The sequence below is a fragment of the Salmo salar genome, chromosome 19, assembly GCF_965601325.2.
Source record: "Salmo salar chromosome 19, fSalSal1, whole genome shotgun sequence".
In the NCBI taxonomy this organism is placed as follows: Eukaryota; Metazoa; Chordata; class Actinopteri; order Salmoniformes; family Salmonidae; genus Salmo; species Salmo salar.
Window position 1 is genome coordinate 73,406,690 of NC_138309.1, and position 24,609 is coordinate 73,431,298.

General features: G+C 42.7%; 2 protein-coding genes across 8 annotated transcripts in view; one reads left to right on the plus strand and one right to left on the minus strand.

The window, feature by feature from the left end:
* Positions 1–3,270, plus strand: LOC106579466 (diamine acetyltransferase 1). Its single transcript, XM_014159402.3, has 6 exons — positions 1–305; positions 792–843; positions 941–1,024; positions 2,051–2,152; positions 2,255–2,295; positions 2,670–3,270. Exons 1-6 carry the CDS (start codon positions 240–242, stop codon positions 2,844–2,846), a joined length of 522 nt encoding a protein of 173 aa, XP_014014877.1. The 5' UTR covers positions 1–239; the 3' UTR covers positions 2,847–3,270.
* LOC106579459 (kelch-like family member 15) overlaps positions 2,475–24,609 on the minus strand; it is a 26,981-nt gene continuing 4,846 nt past the window's right edge. For 5 of the 7 annotated variants that reach the window (XM_082965941.1, XM_045702636.2, XM_045702638.2 and 2 more), the window contains 7 exons: positions 22,194–22,384; positions 13,279–21,543; positions 12,803–12,909; positions 12,399–12,536; positions 12,217–12,249; positions 10,398–10,452; positions 2,475–10,265 (listed from right to left, as the gene is read on the minus strand). In XM_082965941.1, the coding sequence (XP_082822067.1) occupies positions 20,775–21,543; positions 22,194–22,384 (960 nt within the window). In that variant the 3' untranslated portion in view covers positions 2,475–10,265; positions 10,398–10,452; positions 12,217–12,249; ... (1 more) ...; positions 12,803–12,909; positions 13,279–20,774. Of the gene's footprint in view, positions 10,266–10,397; positions 10,453–11,211; positions 11,526–12,216; positions 12,250–12,398; positions 12,537–12,802; positions 12,910–13,278; positions 21,544–22,193; positions 22,385–24,609 lie in introns of those variants that run through there. The other 2 variants (XM_082965940.1, XM_045702635.2) reach the window with 2 other exon arrangements.

Consider the following 24,609-nt stretch of genomic DNA (forward strand, 5'->3'; position numbering starts at 1 on the left):
TAACCTCGCCAACCCCCATCGGTCCGTATAAAACCGCGGTGCGAGACAAAGCCCGATCCAGTCCAGCTGATCCGACCCAGATAGGTTACTGCTGCATGTAAACTCTCCCGACATAGGCGTCAGGATCCCAGACTGACTGCGGAGGTTTAAACTCCTGGGACGCGAATGAAGAAACTTCTCCTGCTTCACTTCACATACAGAGGTTTAGTGAGAAAAGGGAAAAAGAGTAAAAGAAGAAAATGGACCGTTTTAAATTGCGGAAAGCAGAACCCAAAGATGTGCCTGACATTCTGCGACTCATAAAGGTAGGCCGTAAACAAAAAAAATTGACGAGGAGAATAACTAAATGCACTGTCTACTGTTTTGCGTAGATTTACTTAATTTTTGTTTTGCAAAAGTTGTTGGAAAGTATACTGAAGTATGTTTAGCCTACACTACACAACAATCTGGCCCTCGCCCTGAACTTGAGACCCTTTCTTTGTTGTTAGTTTGTAGCCCTGCTTAAGCCTAGACAAAACCGTTTTGTTTGACTTCATTCAAAGAAACTCTGGAAACTTGTGTCTGAAGGTGACAAATACCGACGATTTCCTCAGGATATCCGTCGGTATCACAGTTGGCTCTGTAGTTTAATTGTTTACGTTGGCAAGGAGCCTTGTTTCCTCCGTTTGAGGTGTTTATAACGTTAACGTTGTTCTGTCCGTTGACGGTGACCTATCTCAGTCAGTGATACACGTTCCCCATTTGACTTGCTCTTGGTTTTGAATCAGACAATTGTTTCCGCTTCTGTTTAGGAACTGGCTAAATATGAAGACATGGAAGATCAAGTGATACTGACTGAGAAAGGTGAGTCTGAATGAAACTGGAACCACTAATGTCCTGCTTACCATGTGATTGACTGCACACACAGCTTAAATTGCATTTATAACGTTTGTAAAAACAGATCTACTTGAGGACGGATTTGGGGACCACCCATTTTACCACTGCCTGGTGGCAGAAGACCCCAGTGAGCAGAGCAACAACAATGGTAAGAGATTGTGAATCTCCAATCCACCCCAACATTGCCTCTCAATGCATGTAGTTACTTTCCCTATGCCAAACATAGATCAAACCTGTTAGCCCAGTTTGTACTGTATACAGACATCTCTCTCTTCAGTTATATTGTCAGTGTACACAATTGCATGATCTTTGGTGTCTGGGAGGAGCCCAACACTTTACTTACACTTTCTGTTTGAGAAGTATGTAGGTTTGAAACATTAGCTGTACACGTTTGTCTCTCTCAGCGAGAGGCTGATGGGTACACATTGTCTTACTTCCTCTTATGGTCTGTGTGTGTGTGTCAGACACGTTTGTGTGATAAACTGCATGTGTTCAATTCTCCCAACACAACCCCAACTGCAGTGATGGTAAAAGTACTGTATTGTGAAAGTCACCCAGTAAAATAGTACCTGAGTAAAAGACTGCACTATTTTCTTGTTTTTGTATTACATTTACGGATAGCCAGGGGCTATCGTCAACACTCAGACAATTTACAAATGAAGCATGTGTGTTTAGTGAGTCCGCCAGATCAGAGGCAGTAGGGATGACCAGGGATGTTTTCTTGATAAATGCATAAATGTGACAATTTCCCCTGTCCTGCTAAGAATTCAAAATGTAACAAGTACTTTTGGGTGTCAGGGAAAATGTATAGAGTAAAAAGTACCTTATTTTCTTTAGGAATGTAGTGAAGTAAAAGTTGAATGGAAAATATAAACACCCCCAAATACCACTTAAGTAGTACTTTAAAGTATTTTTTACTTAAGTACTTTACACCACTGCCCAACTGACACGTCTCCTCTTCAGTCCTCTCTGGCCTCACTAAAACCAGACTGAGTTTAGAGTTGAAGTTATCCTTAATCACATCTGTGATCTGCCACCCCACATCCTGGCTGCTCATAACCATTTAGGGCAGAATGCTGAATTGACCTTCATTCAGTGTTTTGGGGTAACTCTGGTACAAGCTCTGTTATACTACGTCAGGCTTGTATTTATGTGGATACTTATTTTTGTCTAGGTCCTGTGGTAATTGGCTTTGCCATGTACTACTTCACCTATGACCCCTGGATCGGCAAGCTGCTTTACCTGGAAGACTTCTTCGTCATGAAAGAGTACAGGGGTAAGCACAAACACTTCCCCTCTGACCTGCCCAATAACCATAAACTTTCATCCTCCGTCCATTTTTACTGCTTTCCCATTGTCTTCTCTCTTTTTCCACCAGGGTTTGGCATCGGCTCAGAGATCCTCAAGCTCCTCAGTCATGTGAGTAACTTAGGAGTTATTACACAGTACAAACATCGTTCCAACTAGATGGTAGATGTCAGACAGTTTTTACATGGCTGGTCAGAATCCTGTTGTAGAAGTAGGTCAATGACTCAAACAGAATTCCATACTTTCTGTAGAGCCCATTTCAGTGAGTTATGAGTCTTTGTACAAATAGCTGATTCCACTCCTGTTCTGTTTGTTTATTGCTGTTGAAATAATCAATGAATATGTATTGGGAAAAGAGAAATGGTGTTCGCAGGAAAAGCTGATTTTTAGATTCGAATGGCTTTGTGTAAGGGGGTGGGGAAAGCTCACAATCACTGTCCGGTACATGTGTGCTGACGCCTGCTCTCTCCCTCTCTCCCCCTCAGACGGCGGTCAAGTCTCGCTGCAGCAGCATGCACTTCATCGTCGCCGAGGGCAACCAGGCGTCGATAGAGTTCTACAAGCGTCGCGGCGCCGCAGACCTCTCTCTGGAGGAGGGATGGAGACTTTTCAAGATCGACAAGAGCTCTCTCCTCAAGATGTCATCCGGCCCCGAAGAGTGAGCTGGCCCAGAGACACAGAAAAAGATGGGGATTGGAGTGAGAGACTTGGGGTCAATTTCAATTCAGTTAATTATTTGCCTGTCTCTCACTTCAGCAGTGGGGTGTGTGACTACTGACAATAGATAAATATTTTTAAAAAGGGGCATTAAACATTACTAATCACTTCATTTAGGGTTCATGAATACTTATTTTAATAGATCAAATATTTTATCTAAAGCCATAATTTTAGTAGTTGATGTAGTTTTTAGTTTATTCTGCTAATCAACAAACCTTAAAGCCTTTTGTGTAGGAATCCTATCTAGAACCTGAAAGGGTGTAGCGTGCTCCATTTCCTTATAGACCAATCTAGGTAACTAATCCTAAATTATAGTAATTTGTAGTTTTAATGTGTTTATGTTTTTGCAATTAAAAGATTCAGAGCGTATTTGTGGTGACTGACTTCTCTAGATCTAGGAAGGGCTTTACAATGAAATCCCAGAATGGTGATGTCATCAGCCTTTTCCTCTTTCTTGCCTCCTCTGTCATACTTTCTCTTCCTCTGTGAAAGGGGAATGTGTGGTCTGTTAAGTCTATGGAGAACAGAGGCGTGGAACACGCGCAGGCACACAAACGTTCTAGTCAGGTCTTGCAGAAACCAGGGGCGTAGAAATGCATATCAATGTGATGGTTAGTTTTTCACTGACTGAACATTCACTACAGCATTGCCTGAACAACAAACACTTTCACAACCTAACAGTGTAGTTGTAATGGTCGTCGTACGTAGTGGACCAAGGCTCAGCGGGTTGAGTGCTCATAATGACTTTCATTGAACAAACAAGAAAACTAACAGGATTGCAGGCTAAAACACAGCTATGCAACCACAACGTCCCACAAACCACAGATGAAAAGAGGGCTACCAAAGTCAATCAGCAACAACGATGTACAGCTGTTCCTGATTGAGAGCCATACCAGGCCAACAAAGAAAACCATAGAAATACAAAACAAGAACATTACCCAAAAACCCCGGAACACAAATCAAACACATAAATAAGTATCCCATTAAACCACAAAACAAATACCCCCTGCCACGTCCTGACCAAACTACAATAACCAATAACCCCTTATACTGGTCAGGACGTGGCAGTAGTGGTCCAGTTTAGAATATACAAACATTGCATCCCAACCCTTTGCCCAGACAGAGACTGATCCAACACTCAGAAACTAAACCCAGAGAAAAGGCCTAATGCTCTAATTATGTAGTTTCACATCTCTCATTTTTCTATTTGGCTTTAGCCAAATGTGTGAGAACCGAGCAGTTTCAAGTTCAGTAACAACCAACTAAAGGAGCGATATTAGTCTTCCATTGTCTTTGGACAGTTGTACTCCACCCGTGGATGAAATCATACCTTGAAGGCAGAACTCAATGTCAGAGTGAGCAATGAGCTGTCCCAAGGGTCAATACTGGGGCTTCAGATCATTAACGTACAGCCTGTACATTAATGATCTGCCCTCCGTCTGTACTGGGTCTGAAGAGCAAACGTATGCAGATGATACATGTGCATGTAAAGAGCGAACAAGCTACACAAGAACTCAGTACTGTAATGGTCCAGGTTACAAAGTGGCTCAGTGACTCGTGTTTGCATCTCAATGTGAAAAAAACTGCATGTTCTTCACAAAGGCAGCAGATGCCTGTGTCAGGGGAGAAGCTCCAGGTGGTATCTGATTTGAAGTACCTTGGCATCATACTTGATTCCAACCTCTCTTTTAAAAAGCAGGTGACAGAGGTAATTCAAATAACCTAATTCAACCTAGCTAATTTCCGATTTATACGAAATTATGACTGCAGAGGTAGCAAAACTATGATGCTTGACTAGTTGGGCCCAAGCTTGTTGTACAACATTAAAACCTATTCAGTCTGTCTACAAACAGGCTCTCAAAGTGCTTGATAGGATCATCACTGTTACATCCTCAGAAAGCATGAGCTCCTGAGTTGGGAAAATCTTGTGCAATACACCGCATGTCTTGTATTCAAGATCCTAAATGGCCTAGCTCCCCCTCCACTCAGTACTTTTACAGAAAACCCAAACATATGGCAGCAGATCCACAAGGTCTGCCATGAGAGGTGACTATAGTTCCCTTAAGGAAAAGCACCTTTAGTAAATCCGCTTTCTCTGTGAGAGCTTCCCATGTCTGGAATACACTGCCATCAGACACACAACTGTACCACATATCACACTTTCACAAAATGCATGAAGACATGGCTAAAGGTCAATCAGATTTGTGAACATAATCCCTAGCTGTGTATTGCCGCTTTCCATGTCTGTAGCTTGTGAGGTGTGGAAACACTTTGCTTTTATGGATTTTGTCTTGTTGCTTTTTGTTCTATGTTGCTCTGTCTGTATGCTACATCTTGCTTGTCCTATGTTGCTCAATGATTGTCTATATTGTTTTTAATAACCTGCCCAGGGACTGCGGTTGAAAATGTTACTGAAATGTTGATTAATGTGCACTGTCCCTGTAAAAATAAAATAAACTCAAACCCTAAACCCTCATATGAACTCTGAAAGCTGGTAGGAAATAGGGCAGGACAGTGTTTACATGACTTAGTTACTGTTGATCCACGTACAGCATAGACCACAATATTTACATCTGAGAGAAGGACAGGAGGGTGGAGAAAAGAGACAGCATCCTTCATCTTAAGACAGGCCATAATATTTTCATAGACTCCCATGAGCCTCGCTGACCTTTGAACCTGACATGTTTATGTCCAGAGCTTTAAGCGCTGCCCGTGTACTGATTAACCATAGGCTGAGACCGAGGGTTCAATCTCTTTAAAGACACATCAGGGAGATTAAAACACTTAACTCCCCATGGGGTCTTTACACAACCTATCCAACCATAACACAATGTTCTATTCTGGCACACACGTGTGTTGATCACTTGGTTGCACAAATACAGGCATTGTCACACAAACAAGACCCTAGTGGGTCACACCTCCCACGGCATCAAGATCGAGTGTCAAGCCACACCAACACACTCCCACCCCCGATATACCTACCCTACTAACTCGCTCACCCTCACTGCGCAGGGAAACTGGAGTCTACTTCAAAACAACTGCAGTGATCATTTGGTCAGGGTTACAGCAGATTCCGTTTGTACAGTAGTGTTCGCCTGGTCCCATCAGTAAGGGTTGGTAGAGTTGGCTAAAGCACATCAAGATGTGAGGCCAGGCTGGAGTTGCAGATGAAGTGCTTCCTCTATCTTTTTTCTCCTTATGTAAGTTTTATGGGGTGGGAACAGTCCAAGTTTGAACAACTAATTCCACACATAAAAGCCTTCAGACATGACCAGAATATCCCATAGAATATGAACAGACTACCCTCTCTTTGAGAATGCTAGAGGCATACGCAGTCCATGAAAACAACACTGGTAAATATGCACTTGTGTTTATCAGCAATAACACACTGAGATATGAGATTAATTTATTAGGACCATTTCTCTGTTCCTACAAAAGAGATTTCTGGGGGTGGACAATCAATACAAAAACAAACAAAATCCTAATCTGAAACACAAAATACTTAAAAAAAATATATATATATATATATATATATATATATATACACACCACAATGCTCAAATAAATGTCAACGTTTGAAATCATTTATGTAGTGCACTCTGCAGTGGATCATTGATGGGGGGGGATGTCTCTGGAAATAAATACATAAATAGCAACAACAAAAAAATACTATGAGCATTAAGATTTGGCTAGAAATAAAACATTCAATTGAGGTCAGAGGACAGCTGACAGGAGTCGAGGGTGTCCGTTGGCATGGTTAGTTGGGATGGTAAAAGAGCAGGAGGAAATGGGATGTATCATGTTACAGGAGAGACAAGATAGAGGTGTATGGGGGGTGTTGTGTGTGCCTGTGTTTGTAGGCCACGGCGGCGCTGTGTTTATAGGGGTGTTGAATGTGTATTCTATCCACAGGTACAGACCTACATAGTTTATTTCACCTCTAGTAATCCAGGTCATGTCATTGAAAACAAATTGTCTTTCACAACAAGAACCTGGTTATCAATGGGTTGTTCAAACCACCCAAAACCAATTTAGGCATAGATGATGGTAATAACAGTTACAGCAGGCTCTCAGCACTGGTGGGTGTGATGACATGCTGTAACATCCTCAAAGTATATGAATATCTAGTTCCAAAATTCAAATAAGGGAGCCACCCATACATAAAATGAATAATTTGACCAAATATTTAGGAAGAGGTGATCATTTCATGGAGTCTGTGAAGGAAGAAACCACATGGAAAAAGTGGACCGCAAGTGAGGTCCAACAAAAGTCAAATGAATGTATTGTGTTAGAACAGGGGTATTAAACTCTTACCCTACAAGGTCTGGAGCCTGCTGGTTTCCTGTTCTTCCTGATAATTAATTGCACCCACCTGGGGTCCCAGATCTAAATCAGTCCCTGATTAGAGGGAAACAATGAAAAAAATGCAGTGGAACTGGCTTCGAAGTGTTAAAAAAGGTACAGAGTGTTGCTTCAGATGCCTGTGTGCTTCAAATGGTGTTGAACTGTGTTTGGGAAATAAAGATAGACATGGCTTTAAAAAGGTAGTGGTCATATTTCATCCAGTACAGAAATGCGTAGGAGGCTTAATTTACCCTGTTCCGCGGATCAATTTACCTCATTCCCAGGTCAATTATGCCAAGAGACCACTTTTTTTGGACAACTATGTTTTCAAACTAATGTTTACATGAATCAGATTATTTCCAGGGATACACAACATCCTGAAATATATGCAGATATCTTTGTTAGAAAGAATACTAGAATACTAAAACAAACAATTAACCAGCACTTGCACTTGTCCTCGGTCTTCTCAACCTGCCTGAGGGGAAACAGGAAGCAGTAATGCACATCATTATTACTGACACATTTCACCTGAATCTCAAACATCTTTCCTTCATTCCTTGTCATGATGATGATTAACCTTTCCCTTGCCAAACGACAGGTCCTTCCAGAGCATCTTCCCAGCATCCCGACCCTGCTGACTCCAGCTATACATAGAATACCAGCTCACCTGAGATAAGAGAACCACCACACACACACACAAATTGTGTGTGTGTGTGTGTGAGCTGTATTCCTCCATAAACAAACAGGAAAACACTCATCCAGAGGTGGCGCTCCTAGTGGCTGGGGACTTTAATGCAGGGAAACTTAAATCAGTTTAACCAAATTTCTATCAGCATGATACATGTGCAACCAGAGGGAAAACAAATTATTGACCACCTTTACTCTACGCACAGAGAAGCGTACAAAGCTCTACCTCGTCCTCCCTTTAGCAAATCTGACCATAATTCTATCCTATAGGCCCCCATGTGGCTCAGTTGGTAGAGCATGGTGTTTGCAATGCCAGCATGGTGTGTGCAACGCCAGGGTTGTGGGTTCGATTCCCACGGGGGGCCAGTACAAAAAAAATGTATGTATTCACTACTGTAAGTCGCTCTGGATAAGAGCGTCTGCTAAATGACTAAAAATGTAAATGTAAAATGTATCCTCCTGATTCCTGCTTACAAGCTAAAATTAAAGCAGGAAGCACCAGTGACTCGGTCTATAAAGAAGTGGTCAGATGAAGCAGATGCTAAACTACAGGACTGTTTTGCTTTCACAGACTGGAACATGTTCCGGGATTCTTCCGATGGCATTGAGGAGTACACCACATCAGTCACTGGCTTTATCAATAAGTGCATCGAGGACGTCGTCCCCACAGTGACTGTACGTACATACCCCAACGAGAAATATGTACGTACAAAATTGACAAAGACTCCAGCCACCCTAGTCATAGACTGTTCTCTCTGCTACCGCATGGCAAGCGGTACCGGAACACCAAGTCTGGGTCCAAGAGGCTTCTAAACGGCTTCTATCTCCAAGCCATAAGACTCCTGATCATCTAATCAAATGGCTTACCAGACTATTTGCATTGCCCTGCCCCCCCACACTGCTGCTACTCTGTTATTACCTATGCATAGCCACTTTAATAACTCTACCTACATGTACATAATTACCTCAACACCGGTGCCCCCGCACATTGACTCTGTACCGGTACCCCCTGTATATAGCCTCGCTATTGTTATTTACTGCTGCTCTTTAATTATTTGTTATTCTTACCTCTTACTTTTTTAGGGATTTTCTTAAAACTGCATTGTTGGTTAAGGGCTTGTAAGTAAGCATTTAACTGTAAGGTTAAATACCTGTTGTATTCAGCGCACGTGACAAATAAAACTCAATTGTATTTAAACTGACCATAACTCACAAAACTACATCCATTACCTCAGTCACCAGTCAGAGGTCACAGCTTTCCATCCTCCCTCTCATCTGCTGTCTACTCATCACTTTCCTATCCTGCTTCTATAATCACCCTCTCTTCTATCATCCCTCCTGTCTGTCTGATCTGGCTGTGTTGGTGCACACACATACATACACACCTGTATCCTCTCTGGGTGTGTCTCTCAGACAACCACATAAAACAGACCCAAAATATCCCAGGCTTCTACGCAACAGCATGGGACACCGCTTTAAAATGAACGGGCAGACTATTGACCACACACACACACGCTTACCTCACAGCCAGAACTTCCTACAGGAAACCACAGCCCTTCCCGTTGGGGAGAGAGAGGGAAAGGGGTGGAAGACACACACAGACCTTGGCTAAGGAGGTTGCCTGCTGGGGGTAGAACATGGAAGCACTGAGAGCCATTAACCCTACAGGAAACACCAGCCTCTTCACCCTGGAACCTAGAGAGACAGAGAGACTGGTACTGGTACGGTATTCACACCCCTTGACCTTTTCCACATTTTGTTATGTTAAAGCCTGAATTTAAAATTGATTTTAGATTTTTTGGTCACTGGCCTACACACAATACCCCGAAACGCATCGGATTTTTAAGACTTTGTTTCTATTGAACATGCAATACAAATAAAGGCATTTTAATTCATTATATGAAGAGTGCCTTGGTACTCCTTCCTTTTTGATACCCCATGTTCCTGATTGGCCGAGTTACAGTTTTGACTTAAATCTGCTTGAAAATCTATGGCTAGACCTGAAAATGTATTGACTCAGGGGGTTGAATACTTATCTAATCAATATATTTTATGTTTTATAATTTATTTATTTTTTTTACAAATGTTGGAATTTTTCTTCCACTTTGGCATTACAGTATTGTGTAGATCGTTGACAAAAAAAGACAATTAAATCCAGTTGAATCCCACTTTGTAACAACGAAATGTGGAAAAAGTCAAGGAGTGTGAATACTTTCTGAAGGCACTGTAAATGTTACCTTTGGCCAGGTACAGTCCTAGGAAGCCAGAGAAGCCAACCACCCCGACGCTAGGAGAGGTCAGGAGGAGGATCTTTGAGGAACTCGTACGTGTCTCTGTGTGTGTGTGTGTGTGTGTGTGTGTGTGTGAGTGAGTGAGTGAGTGAGTGAGTGAGTGAGAGAACACAATTAAGTATGCATCCATAATATGGCATGTAAATGAAAGTTTCTGGAGGATGTGCGTCTCACCTCTCACTGTCCTGATGGAGGTGCTCACAGTGGGCTCTAAAGTCCTGTAGACTTCCTGTTCCACAGGATATGACATCACGGAGAGGAGATAGAGAGAACCTTAATCTATGCTTCAGTATATCCAAGTCTTTTCCCAAAATTAAAAAATGGACAGAAAGCTCAATGTGTGTTAGTTATGCGCGGGTTGACTCATAAACCGCCATCCCCACAGTTATATATGCGGGGAGGGCAGGTTTAAGGTCATTAAATATTGTGTGGATGAAGGGCGGGTGGGTGGCATGCGGGTTGAATAAAGAGAGAATACATTTAAAAATCCATAAATGTATAATTCTTGTGCAATTTCTAGCTATAGGCTACATTGAGGTTTTTCTTTCATTATATCTGGCATTAGTGCGTAAGCCTAAACTTTAGGGCCTAACTGTACGCGCGACAAATATCCTACACGCCAATCACCAAATGCTTTTGTGAATGGGCAGAAAAAGCAGTTCAATTCACAGAGGCAAAAAAAGACAATGTCTGAGTTTAATAAGAGAAAAGCTGTGAAATGGAGAAGGGAGGGCCAGAAAAGTAATGTTTGTGAAAGATTTGGAAAAGTGGTAAAAAAGGATGATAGCAGTGCCAGCTATGTTGTGTAATGATTGTGAGGCGCTATACAAATTTGAGTCACAAGACGTGGACTTCAAATAGGCCTTTTACTGGGTTAAATGGAAACTGAAATCTGGACACTGACTGTAGGTCTATAACCTCTCACATAGCCTTAATATTAACTCCTGAAGAATTAAGCATTTCTTGCAGTAAAATTATACACCAAATGTAGGACACATTTTGAAATATGATTTATTTCTTTCAGCATTTTGAGAGAATTGCAAACGTGCAGTTAGATAAAGATACAGAAGGTAGCCTATCAGAATCATAAAAGCTGATAGCTTATTTCAAAAGACATAAAATATGCATCCAAGCTGAACTGAAATCTTATCAGAAACATATTAGGTCGAAAATATGCATCCAAGCCGAACACATATTAGGTTGTTTTTACATCTTTCTATTTCCTTACAACCGGTCAAACTGGTTGCACAGAAAATCTTTCTGTTTTTTTTTTTTTAAGCTATTGCATTTTCTCCCCGGTCCCTAAACGAAAGAAGCAGAGATGACAGTGAAAACTTTACAGATGTCAACTATATTGAAGCATTCTATCGATTTAGGACATTATTCTAGTGAGCAAGGGTTTATTTTTTCTTCTAGGGCAACATATAATGACAAAAGAGAAGCTTCATGTATCTAATTATAGACAAGTTAACTAAGAACTAGCCAACCAAAATGTTGGAAATTATGAGCCAAAACACATTTAAAATCAGTCAAAAGAAATCCTGCACCTCCTGTAAAAAAAAATTGTTCGGCCAGTCACTAACTGTAGCCTACAACGCATTTTCTATATTAGCGGGTTAGGGTCGGGTGTTTTCTATATTAGCGGGTTAGGGTCAGGTGTTTTCTATATTAGCGGGTTAGGGTCGGGTATTTTCTATATTAGCGGGTTAGGGTCGGGTGTTTTCTATATTAGCGGGTTAGGGTCGGGTGTTTTCTATATTAGCGGGTTAGGGTCGGGTGTTTTCTATATTAGCGGGTTAGGGTCGGGTGTTTTCTATATTAGCGGGTTAGGGTCGGGTGTGGGCCTTAGATTTTCATTTTATCACATATAGCCGGGAGGTTGAGGATGGCTTATTAGCAATTGCGGATGGGTGCAGGTGAACAAACAGCTGATCCGTGCACCACTAGTGTGTGTTTGTATGTCTAGTCTTAGTAGACAGTGTCTGTCACCTACCTCTGCTTTCTCCAGGGCAACCAGACCCGTTTCCTGCAGGAAAACAAACAATTACCACAAACATTCTTAAATCTCAGCATTCAACAAGATAATGAGGGAGATGCCACTTGTGATTTCCTAGATACACCCATCTTGTTCCAGATGATAGGTTCGATACATACATCGCTGAGGAAGAGGTATACCTGACACTGGTCGGTGAAAGGCTCGGCCCATTTCCTCAGCTCGGCCACACCCTGTTCCACTGGCCCCGCCTCTTGACTCCACATAGTTGAGCTGCACCTCTGGAGTAGTGTAGAGGGCCGGGAGCTGAAACACACACACTTTAATCAAGTAGACTACGTTGTCCTGTCAAATACATGTAATCTGCAAAGGCCTGTGTGGGAGCCAACACAAACACCAAAACAGACATTATTAGCAGATAAGATCTGTCCATTCATATCTGGGTCGTAGCCAGAAATTAATTGGTGGGGGGCCAACAGAAATTTGGGCAGGCCTGGCTCCCCAGTTGGTGGGCCTGCTTCACATAACTGCCACATAAGTGTTCCTGGACAGGACATTAGAGGGACAGGAAAGCCATACTAGCTACCTCTACAATACTGAGACTCAGAGCTGCCAGTTTCTCCTTGACCTCTCTAGCGGCCAGGACAGTTGCAGTTCCCGTCATCAAGCCCAGGACACCTGACACAGCGGCACCTGGCAACAGACACATCGTGATGAGGACAGTTACTTTATGGTAAATGTATGGCAGGAGTCAGGACATTCATGGCAGGTATTTGAGAGTAAGTTACACTAAGGGGAATGTTCTGCTCAAAATAAAGAATAAAGCTATTAGTCTAGGACTGCTAAAAAAAATACTGTTTCGTCCAGTGATGTCATAGCCATAGTTATGACTAAAAGAGAAGACGTTTTGCTAACGTTTCAGCCAATGCTCAGCCCCACCACCATCATCACGCTTTACAACGGTATTATTAATGTTGTCATACTGTAGTCTGTCATTAGCTACGAGTGTAATAGTCTATAATAACCCGAATGCATCTTACAAGAGAAAAGTTGAGCCATTACCAGTTTCCCAAAGTTTGACATTTCTCTTCCTGCCTAGTGACTTTTGTTTTTGTACGGCGACTCGAACGGAAAAAGAACAGATTCGGCAATTTTAGAACGATGTGCATCTCAACAGCGACATCTGGTGGCACACTATAGTCAGCATCACAGGTGAACACACGACACACACACACCTTTCCCAAACACACTAAATCACCGTTTCTCAAACTCGGTCCTCGGGACCCTAAGGCGTAAACGTTTGGTTTTTTGCCATAACACTACACAGCTGAATAAAAGTACGAAAGCATGATGATTAGTTGATTATTTGAATCAGCTGTGTAGTGCTAGGGCACAAACGGAAACGTGCAGCCCTTGGGAGTCCCAAGGACCGAGTTTGGGAAATCCCTGAACTAACTTAACCACAAAAGGAAAGCTGAAAAGCTGAACAGTATGAACATTTATTTCTGGATAGAAATTACAAAGTGTTCCAAATAGCAGTGTCTACTCAGATTATAGTAAATACATTGTTTATCTGATTTATTTTTTATTTTTCAAATAGTCATCATACAGGGTATTTTTATTCTCAATATTCTATTATTTTATCCTACTGAGACCAAGGGCTGATGAGGATTATAAATGCTGAGCTATGACAAACAGACATACAGATAGCCATGTCCAAAATAAAAACAGCAGGAGTAGTACATACACATGTTGACCAGCAGAGGGAGACAGCAGTTTGAGGACAGGAGTTTGGCATAATATAGGCCCTTTGGCCAGACACATACTATTCCTGGACCCAAAATACTACTTCAATGGAGATTCTCTATTGCACATTGCTTTTTAGTCCAGAAGCAGCCTTACGTCTGGGAAACCAACTGGGCCTTAGATTTCATGATATTGATAGTAATTTTCACATGGGAAAATGTACATTGATACAAAACAAACAGAGATGGGAGATGATGACAGAAGACCATATTAAATCTAACCTGCCTTAGTGATGTTAACAGTCTCAGTTTAAACATGACTGCCCACAGCACACATATATTACTCTACCTGTGAGGGGTTCTACCTGCTATTTATACAGTACCGCAAACCGCTCAGACTGACTGTGCGGGGAAATGTATGTTTGTATGCTACTGCATAAATACTGCACTGGGGGGTTTGACTGAATAAAACCATGAATGTAGGTAGGAGGATGTTGCATAGAGGAGAGGAAGGAGAGAAGAGGCAGAGGTATAGCACAGAACAAGTGGCACGATCTCCCTCTCTCTCTCTCTAAAAGCATCATAAAGACTATGACCTACTGCAATGCAAATCATATCAACATCATATTCTAAACCACAATCACACCAAGTTACCTGGTGGTGGATGGGTGTTAGATAAACACACATAAAAAATGGCTGACAGACAGAACTGCAGAATAATGTGTTTTAGCCCTTTTCATTGTTGCTCATGAAAAGAAGAATGAGATAGAGATGAGCAGGTTCATTCGCTGCAACTGGCTCAGTCAGACAGACAGAGACAGACAGGACTAAGGTCAGGGTAGGGTTTCACAAAGTAGGATTAATAAGTTAGCCAGATAACTGACGGTCAAGATATCAACTCTTGATTAGAAGGCAAAAATAGTTTATGGCGTTGCATTACTGGGAGTATTGAGTAAGGAATGCCATGTCCATTTCAAGTTAATCTTTAATGCAAACTCATTTTCTTTTTCTGTATCAACTTTTTCTTTTCTTTTTTTAAATCAAAAGTTGTTTCTAGTACATTTGTGGCCAACACCCTACTCCTACCTTGTAAAAAAAAACTTCAGCAGTCAGCCACCGTAACACTGAAAGCAGACAGTGATAACGTAAATAAATCAAGTGTAATCTTACATATCTTACATTCTGTCGTCCCTGTCCATGGTCGGCTCTAGCCTTTGGTTGGGCCCTAAGCGAGACTTGTAGGGCTTACTACACATTCTTGCTAGTAACAACAACATTAGCGCAGCTTGCTAATCAGCTTACATTAGGTACAACCGGCACCTGCCAAACAAGGTAGTGCCACCTTGTGGCCTGGAGTATTTAAACTAAGCAAATCAGAGGTAAAACTGTTCTACGTGAACAACAAAAGCTTAACTGCCAACATTCTGGGCAGAGGTGCCCCCCTGGAGGTCAAGGCCCCTGGGCACATTCCCTACATGCCCAGTCGGTAGTTGGCCATAATTACTACAGGTTTAGATGACTGGATAGACTAACTTACAATCAAAAAAATATTAGCTGATATGGCTAATTGAGTGACTAAAACTAACCAGATTTCCATCCAAACTTTTATTCGAGTAAGGTACGTCGTCAGGACAGCCTGATGGAAACAGAACATTGGTCGGTAAACTTTCCAAATGTCGACAAAACCAAATATGTTAGATATGGTGGGACCTTTTTGTGTTGGGAAAAATGAATTATGCAGTTTAAACCTTTTATGTGCAAATATTAATATAATAACCATCATATCGTAGTAAACTTGTCCCGCAATGACATGTTGTGTGGTCCTCCCACTACAACTCGTCAGGAAACCATGCAGTTTATAAGGCTACAGATTAAATAAGTTATGATGAACTTCACAAGGTGGTGAACGTGCACGGTGATGAGCTTGATGCTCCTTTCCAATAAATAATCGAGGGTCTTATTCTGGTGACATGATCATCGATGCTTGGCTGCCGTCTGACAAATAGAAATAATCCACAATTTGATCCATAATAATCTCATCATGTAGGCCAGGGATGGGTAACTCCAGTCCTCTGGGGCCTGATTGGTGTCAAACTTTTGTCCCAGCCCCAGCTAACACCAATAACTAACTAATCCTGATCTTCAGTTTAGAATGGAATTAGTTTCATCAGCTGTGTTGGCTAGGGATGGGGAAAGTGACACCAGTCCAGCCCCTGAGGACTAGAGTTACCCATCCCTGATGTAGGCTATACCCGCGCTGTATTGGCGAGCTGTTAGCTAGAGCACACGTGTCACTACCAGAGTGGGCACACTCGCTATATAGAGCAACATGTTTTGTGAGAAAGAGTTGCTCTATATAGCGAGTGTGCCCACTCTGGTATTGACATGAGTTGAAATGTGATGGAAACACATTGAACTTCTATTTTATTTTATTCGGTACATGGGAATTCAACCGCAAAAGTGTGTGAACTACGTCATCACGCACAGCCTTTTATCTGCAACGAGTTAATTTGATGGAAACATCTCTGGTGGGAAAATGCAGTATACTGTTTTTACGTGGATTTTAGAATATATGAAAATCTGTCGCCAATTGGATGGAAGCCTAGCTAGTGACTGATAAAACAAGAGGAAAATTGTTTGCACCTTGAGCATTCTATTATTCTCTTAACAGTAAATTGAGACCCAGACTGAGCTCCTAAAAAAAATGATCTATAGTTTCTTAAACTCAGTCCTGAGGTTCTCCCTGAGTGCACGTTTCGTTTTTTATCCGAGCACTACACAGCTGATTCAAATAACCAACTCATCATCAAGCTTAGATTATTTATATCCACTGTGTAGTGCTAGGACAAAAACCAAAACGTGCACCGGGGTGGGGGGCAGGAAACCTCGCCCTGTAGCTGGCCCTGTTCCTGACCTCTGACATGGTTCTCTCAGTCAGCAGATCAACAGTGTTATTGCAATGTAGTCATCACCATGATCATCCTCTTCGACACAAAAAATGTACTTTCTCACATGCCCACTAGTATGATGTGTGCATACTTTTTTCCCTCATTCTGCTCATTCATTTAGCCACACACACACACACACTCCAAATCCCCAGACTCAGAGAGGGGGTTACAAAGAAACTGCATGACATCACATGGTGGAGAGACAGACAGAGGGTTCAGAGGACTGTAGGCTAAAACTAAATCATAATAATTACAACAATATGAAACTGACCTCAGTCCAAAATAAACCAGCTAAATCATGAAAAACATTTCTCAATATTTTTCCATTTCTTCTGAGAAAGCTAATTTTGAAAATGATCAGCTTGAGTTACCCACCACCACTGATCACAAGCGAGTCTACCTTTTCTGCCTGTGAGAAGGACAGATTACTATGGCATGTTTAGTCTCGTACAACAGTGACTAGGGTCTAGTTTCAATGAAGGACTCTTTTGTAAAAGAGGAACTATGGCACTGTCAACATCACTACTTTATCTGTTTAAATAAAATACTAAATAGTAGCTAGCAAAATGGAGATTATGGAAGCTATTTTTAAGGAGTACCTTTCGCAAGTGGCTAGTTTGAATGAACTACCTTAACGATAAAAACATTTGAATTGAATAACTTTTTGACAGCATCCCTTTTTGATTTATACAAAACGTTCCATACATGTTTGCCCATGGAAGAAGTGGTCAGGAAGTGACGTTTTGGACCGGAATAGCAGAACATTCAGGAGATAAAGCATTTCGCTACACCCGCAATAACATCTGCTAAATATGTGTGTGTGTGACCAATAACATGAGATGTGACTTTAAATGTGCTGAGAATTGACCCATTGTGCATACCCTATCATTCCACATCCATGTCTTCTTCACTGTAACAGAGAAACAGTTGAGTTTGATATCATTTAAAAATATTTCTTTAAAAAAAAAAGTGCATAAATTACTATTGTTTTTATATTCGCATATGTTGTAGCTCAGGCCTTATTTCACGAGGTTTTTGTGTTGTGCCCGCCATCGGTTGATAAACAACATGCTCTTAAATACAGGGTGGGCGTCATTTCAATCATATCATGGACCTATCCCTACAGACCACTGCAATTCTTGCTGGTACACCATTGAAATTGAAACAACATTTTTAGTTCTAAATTACTAGCCCGTCTACCCACCGTCGAATATCAACTTAAAATGGTCATATCTATTTTATTATCTATATTTCTATGATTTAAATAGGTTTTCTATGGAGGATTGACAGTATAACTTTAACAGATATTCCCATTCAAATCAACATGTGTGGACATCTTGACATTTACATTTTATCCTCATTTTAGTACTTTTATCAGCCCAAACATGATACTCACTCTGTATTCAAGAGCATGTTCTCAACAGATGGCGGTCACAATACAAACGCCTTAGAGGATGTAAAATAGGGTCGAAGCTAAAACGTATGACTATGAGTTTACGTGTTTTTAGATAATTTACGTTAAAAGTTAGAAAAGTTATTCCCCCCAGAAATGACAAAATAGCTTGACAACCCTGTTTGTAAGCCTTTAAATGATATAAATCTCAACAGTTATCTTTTCCAGTGATGAAGAAGACATGGATGTCTCATGGTATGGTGAGGTACAGTTTAAGTCGGAAGTTTATATACACTTAGGTTGGAGTCATTAAAACTTGTTTTTCAACCACTCCACAAATTTCTTGTTAACAAACTATAGTTTGCCAAGTCGGTTAGGACATCTACTTCGTGCATGACAAGTCATTTTTCCAACAATTGTTTACAGACAGATTTTTTCACTAATAATTCACTGTATCACAATTCCAGTGGGTCAGAAGTTTACATTCACTAAGTTGACTATGCCTTTAAACAGCTTGGAAAATTCCAGAGAATGATATAATGGCTTTAGAAGCTTCTGATAGGCTAATTGACATCATTTGAGTCAATTGGAGGTGTACCTATGGATGTATTTCAAGGCCTACCTTCAAACTCAGTGCCTCTTTACTTGACATCATGGGAAAATCAAAAGAAATCAGCCAAGACCTTAGAAAATAAAGTGTAGACCTCCACAAGTCTGGTAAATCCTTGGGAGCAATTTCCAAACGCCTGAAGGTACCACATTCATCTGTACAAACAATAGTATGCAAGTATAAACACCATGGGACCACGTAGCCGTCATACCGCTTAGGAAGGAGACGTGTTCTGTCTCCTAGAGATGAACGTACTTCGGTGCAAAAAGTGCAAATCAATCCCAGAACAACAGCAAAGGACCTTGTGAAGATTCTGGAGGAAACAGGTACAAAAGTATCTATATCCACAGTAAAACAAGTCCTATATCCACATAACCTGATAGGCTGCTCAGCAAGGAAGAAGCCACTGCTCCAAAACCACCATAAAAACAGGCTATGGTTTGCAACTGCACATGGAGACAAAGATCGTACTTTTTGGAGAAATGTCCTCTGGTCTGATGAAACAAAAATAGAACTGTTTGGCCATAATGACCATCATTATGTTTGGAGGAAAAAGGGGGATGCTTGCAAGCCCAAGAACACCATCCCAATTGTGAAGCACGGGGGTGGCAGCATCATGTTGTCGGGGTGCTTTGCTGCAGGAGGGACTGGTGCACTTCACAAAATAGAAGGCGGCATGAGGAAGGAAAATGATGTGGATATATTGAAGCAACATCTCAAGACATCAGTCAGGAAGTCAAAGATTGGTCGCAATGGGTCTTCCAAATGGACAATGACCCCAAGCATACTTCCAAAGTTGTGGCAAAATGGCTTAAAGACAACAAAGTCAAGGTATTGGAGTGGCCATCACAAAGCCCTGACCTCAATCCCATAGAAAATTTGTGGGCAGAACTGAAAAAGTGTGTGCGAACAAGGAGGCCTACAAATCTGACTCAGTTACACCAGCTCTTTCAGGAGGAATGGGCCAAAATTCACCCAACTTATTGTGGGAAGCTTGTGGAAGGCTACCCGAAACGTTTGACCCAAGTTAAACAATTTAAAGACAATGCTACCAAATACTAATTGAGTGTATGTAAACTTCTGACCCACTGGGAATGTTATGAAATAAATAAAAGCTGAAATAAATCATTCTCTCTACTATTATTCTGACATTTCACATTCTTAAAATAAAGTGGTGATCCTAACTGACCTAAAACAGGGAATTTTTACTAGGATTAAATGTCAGGAATTGTAATTTTTTATTTATTTTTTAAATACGTTTAAATGTATAGGGCTAAGGTGTATGTAAACTTCTGACTTCAACTGTACGTATGCAAAATGGGTTAACTTTGAGCACATTTATCTCTCGAATGTTTTGAAAGTCAGGTCCACAAAGTCACTTTCTGAATGCTTATAAAATATGCAAATGTACATGTAAGGCTTCGTTCAAATCAAACGGGATGCTGTCAAAAAGTGATTGAATTCAAATGGATTTACCCTTAGCTAAGTAAAACCACTGCAAAGGTTTTGCCTGCAAACTTTGGATTTGAATCTCGATGTTCTGGCATGTCTGCCTCGCGTTTTGCTGGGCGAATCCCCCAAATCTTTATTTTCCCTTATCGACGTAGGCAGTGACGTAGTTCCACTATGCCAAAAGCGTCCATCATTAAAACCAGACCATAGTCATGGTGTTGCCTAGGATCGGGCTTTTGAGACTAGTCCATTCTGTGTCTCTAGTTGAAAAGCTTCTGTGTAGTTAGAGCGTTAGTGTCACACCTGTAAACACCTATCCTCCACCGCCCGGCCCACATCGGAGGAGTCTGTCTTAAAAAGAGGGGCATTCCCAAACCTTAAAAAGGAGCATGTCTGAACTGAACCAGACCTCAGCTGCAGCGCCGGACGTGCTCCAGGACGTACTCAGGGAAGTGTAGAGTGCACACCTGCAGCCCGTCCAGTTTGCAAGGCATCCTGGGATACTCGTCTTCCTTCCACTTGTTGTCGTCGGGGTCGAAGGTAAGGATGGAGTCAGAGTAGTGTCCATTATAGCAGAGGCCCCCCAGCACCATGATCTGTCTGTCCAGCACCGCCACACCGTGCCCACTGCGCCCGATGGGCATCGACGCCAGGATGGTCCACTCATCCGTCTCAGGGTCGTAGACCTCTGTGGATGGGCAGCCCTGCGACTCGAATGACGCCCGGAGGATCACACACACCCCCCCGAACACGTACAGCTTCCCGTTGTGGGAGATCATCTTGTGGAAGCAGCGAGCGTAGTTCATCTTCGACTTGTTCTCCCAGCAGCTGGTGTGGGTGCTGGGGAGGATTGGGGTGCGAGCTGAGCGCGTCCTGTGTGTGTCCGTCGTTCCCGCTCCCCCCAAGCCCGCTAAACACACACCCCCCCCTGCGTCTCGCCCAGGGTCGAACACACACACCTGTTTGGAGGTGGATGAGGATGTGATTCCTCCGGTGATATAGAGTTTACCGTTTAAGACTGTGCCCTCGTGGCCGTACTTGTTGACCGGGTACGGGTCCACAAACTCCCAGCGGTCCGCCGTGATGTCATAGCGCTCCGTGGAGTAGAACGTCTCGTCCCGCGTCCGGCCAGCAACAGCGTAGATGAACTTACCAATGACCCCCACTGCAAACTCTGACCTGGAAGTAAAGACAATTGTTTTAACACCCTAGTAGACCTTGTACAAACATGAAACCATGTCCCACCTGGGTACAGACAACTACAGACCTGGGTACAGACAACTACAGACCTGGGTACAGACAACCACAGACAAGTACAGACCTGTGTACAGACAACTACAGACCTGGGTACAGACAACTACAGACCTGGGTACAGACAACTACAGACCTGTGTACTGACAACTACAGACCTGGGTACAGACAACTACAGACCTGGGTACAGACAACTACAGACAACTACAGACCTGTGTACTGACAACTACAGACCTGGGTACAGACAACTACAGACAACTACAGACCTGGGTACAGACAACTACAGACAACTACAGACCTGGGTACAGACAACTACAGACAACTACAGACCTGGGTACAGACAACTACAGACCTGGGTACAGACAACCACAGACAAGTACAGACCTGTGTACAGACAACTACAGACCTGGGTACAGACAACTACAGACAAGTACAGACCTGTGTACTGACAACTACAGACCTGGGTACAGACAACTACAGACCTGGGTACAGACAACTACAGACAACTACAGACCTGGGTACAGACAACTACAGACAACTACAGACCTGGGTACAGACAACTACAGACAAGTACAGACCTGGGTACAGACATGTCAGCCATGCGTAGCCAGGAGTTCTGCCGGGGGTCGTAGCGGTAGACTTTAGAGGAGGCGTGGAACTCCCCGTCAGGCCCTAGCTCCTCCCCACCCAACAGGAAGGCAAAGTTGTTGACGATGGCCAAGCAATCTGGACGGAGAGGGACCTGGGGACCTTCCAACTCCCACCACACCTACAGACAGATCATACAGACAGACATTACACTTGACATATTACAGCAGGGGTTCCCAACCTAGAGGCAGCAACATTTCATTGGGGGGTGCGGGAACTTCCAGCTGAAATGTGTCTTCCGCATTTAACCCAACCCCTCTGAAGTATACCGATATAAAACAATGCATAAATCCGCAATGCTTTAGGCTAGAAACAAGCGGTAAATGCCAGAGGAAGATCCGACTCTGATGCACATATATTTGGTTAGGCTCTGACGTTCCTAAGCGGAGCTACGACCTTCTAAAGTCGAGGATTCAAAGAAATTTGACTTTGCTTGGGAAGTTTTTTTATTATTTGAAATACATTTCAAATTACAATACAATAACAACAACAAAAATAGCTTGGGAAGTAATCTATACAAAATATATCAAAAGAGAATATGTATAATTCAATTGAGAGTTCATAAATTATCAGAATAAAACATTTGGTAGCGGAATAACATATTCCTTATCCATTATTATGAATAATATCAGCCTACCTAAAAGATGTCAAGAGTCTTGTTAAACTATACTGAACAAAAATATAAACGCATAATGCAACGATTTCAATGGTTTTACTGCATTACAGTTCATATAAAGAAATCAGTCAATTTAAATTAATTAAATGGGACCTAATCTATGGATTTCACATGACTGGGCAGGGGCGCAGCCAGGGTGGGCATAGGCCCACCCACTTGGGAACAGGCATACCCACTGGGCAGCCAGGCCCAGCCAATCAGAATTCGTTTTCCCCCACAAAAGGGCTTTATTACAGACAGAAATACTGCTCAGTTTCATCAGCTCTCCGGGTGGCTGGTCTCAGACGATCCCGCTGGTGAAGCCGCCGGATGTGAAGGTCCTGGGCTGCTGTGGTTATACGTGGTCTGCTGTTGTGAGGCCGGTAGGACATACTGCCAAATTCTCTAAAACAACGTTATGGTAGAGAAATTAACATTACATTTTCTGGCAACAGCACTAGGGTAACATTCGTGCAGAAAGCATGCCAATTGCACGCTCCCACAACTTGAGAGCGTTGTGTTGTGTGGAAAAACTGCACATTTTAGAGTGGCCTTTTATCAAGCTGGTGGTGTATTTAATATAGGCCATCTCAATAAACAAAAGATTTTCAAATGGGAAAAGGGGGCCCTGGGAAGAAAAGGTTGGGAACCCCTGTATTAGAGAATGGCTGCAGCAAAAGCCTCCGAACTCCAGGAGGAGCGTTGTTCACACCTGCTGTAGCCCTAATCCCTCTACCCTGGGTCTGTGCAGCAGCAGGATCTTACCTTGGGTCTGTGCAGCAGCAGGATCTTACCTTGGGTCTGTGCAGCAGTAGGATCTTACCTTGGGTCTGTGCAGCAGTAGGATCTTACCTTGGGTCTGTGCAGCAGCAGGATCTTACCTTGGGTCTGTGCAGCAGTAGGATCTTACCTTGGGTTTGTGCAGCAGTAGGATCTTACCTTGGGTCTGTGCAGCAGTAGGATCTTACCTTGGGTCTGTGCAGCAGCAGGATCTTACCTTGGGTCTGTGCAGCAGTAGGATCTTACCTTGGGTTTGTGCAGCAGTAGGATCTTACCTTGGGTCTGTGCAGCAGTAGGATCTTACCTTGGGTTTGTGCAGCAGTAGGATCTTACCTTGGGTCTGTGCAGCAGTAGGATCTTACCTTGGGTCTGTGCAGCAGCAGGATCTTACCTTGGGTCTGTGCAGCAGTAGGATCTTACCTTGGGTCTGTGCAGCAGCAGGATCTTACCTTGGGTCTGTGCAGCAGCAGGATCTTACCTTGGGTCTGTGCAGCAGCAGGATCTTACCTTGGGTCTGTGCAGCAGCAGGATCTTACCTTGGGTCTGTGCGCAGCAGGCCCGGGTGCGCGCAGGATCTTACCTTGGGTCTGTGCAGCAGCAGGATCTTACCTTGGGTCTGTGCAGCAGCAGGATCTTACCTTGGGTCTGTGCAGCAGCAGGATCTTACCTTGGGTCTGTGCAGCAGTAGGATCTTACCTTGGGTCTGTGCAGCAGTAGGATCTTACCTTGGGTCTGTGCAGCAGTAGGATCTTACCTTGGGTCTGTGCAGCAGTAGGATCTTACCTTGGGTCTGTGCAGCAGTAGGATCTTACCTTGGGTCTGTGCAGCAGCAGGATCTTACCTTGGGTCTGTGCAGCAGCAGGATCTTACCTTGGGTCTGTGCAGCAGTAGGATCTTACCTTGGGTCTGTG

Coding starts and splice junctions, on each gene's coding strand:
- LOC106579466 (XM_014159402.3), top strand. CDS start 240: ATGGACCGTTTTAAATTGCGGAAAGCAGAACCCAAAGATGTGCCTGAC. Junction 306..791: donor ACATTCTGCGACTCATAAAG/GTAGGCCGTAAA, acceptor GCTTCTGTTTAG/GAACTGGCTAAATATGAAGA. Junction 1,025..2,050: donor TGAGCAGAGCAACAACAATG/GTAAGAGATTGT, acceptor ATTTTTGTCTAG/GTCCTGTGGTAATTGGCTTT.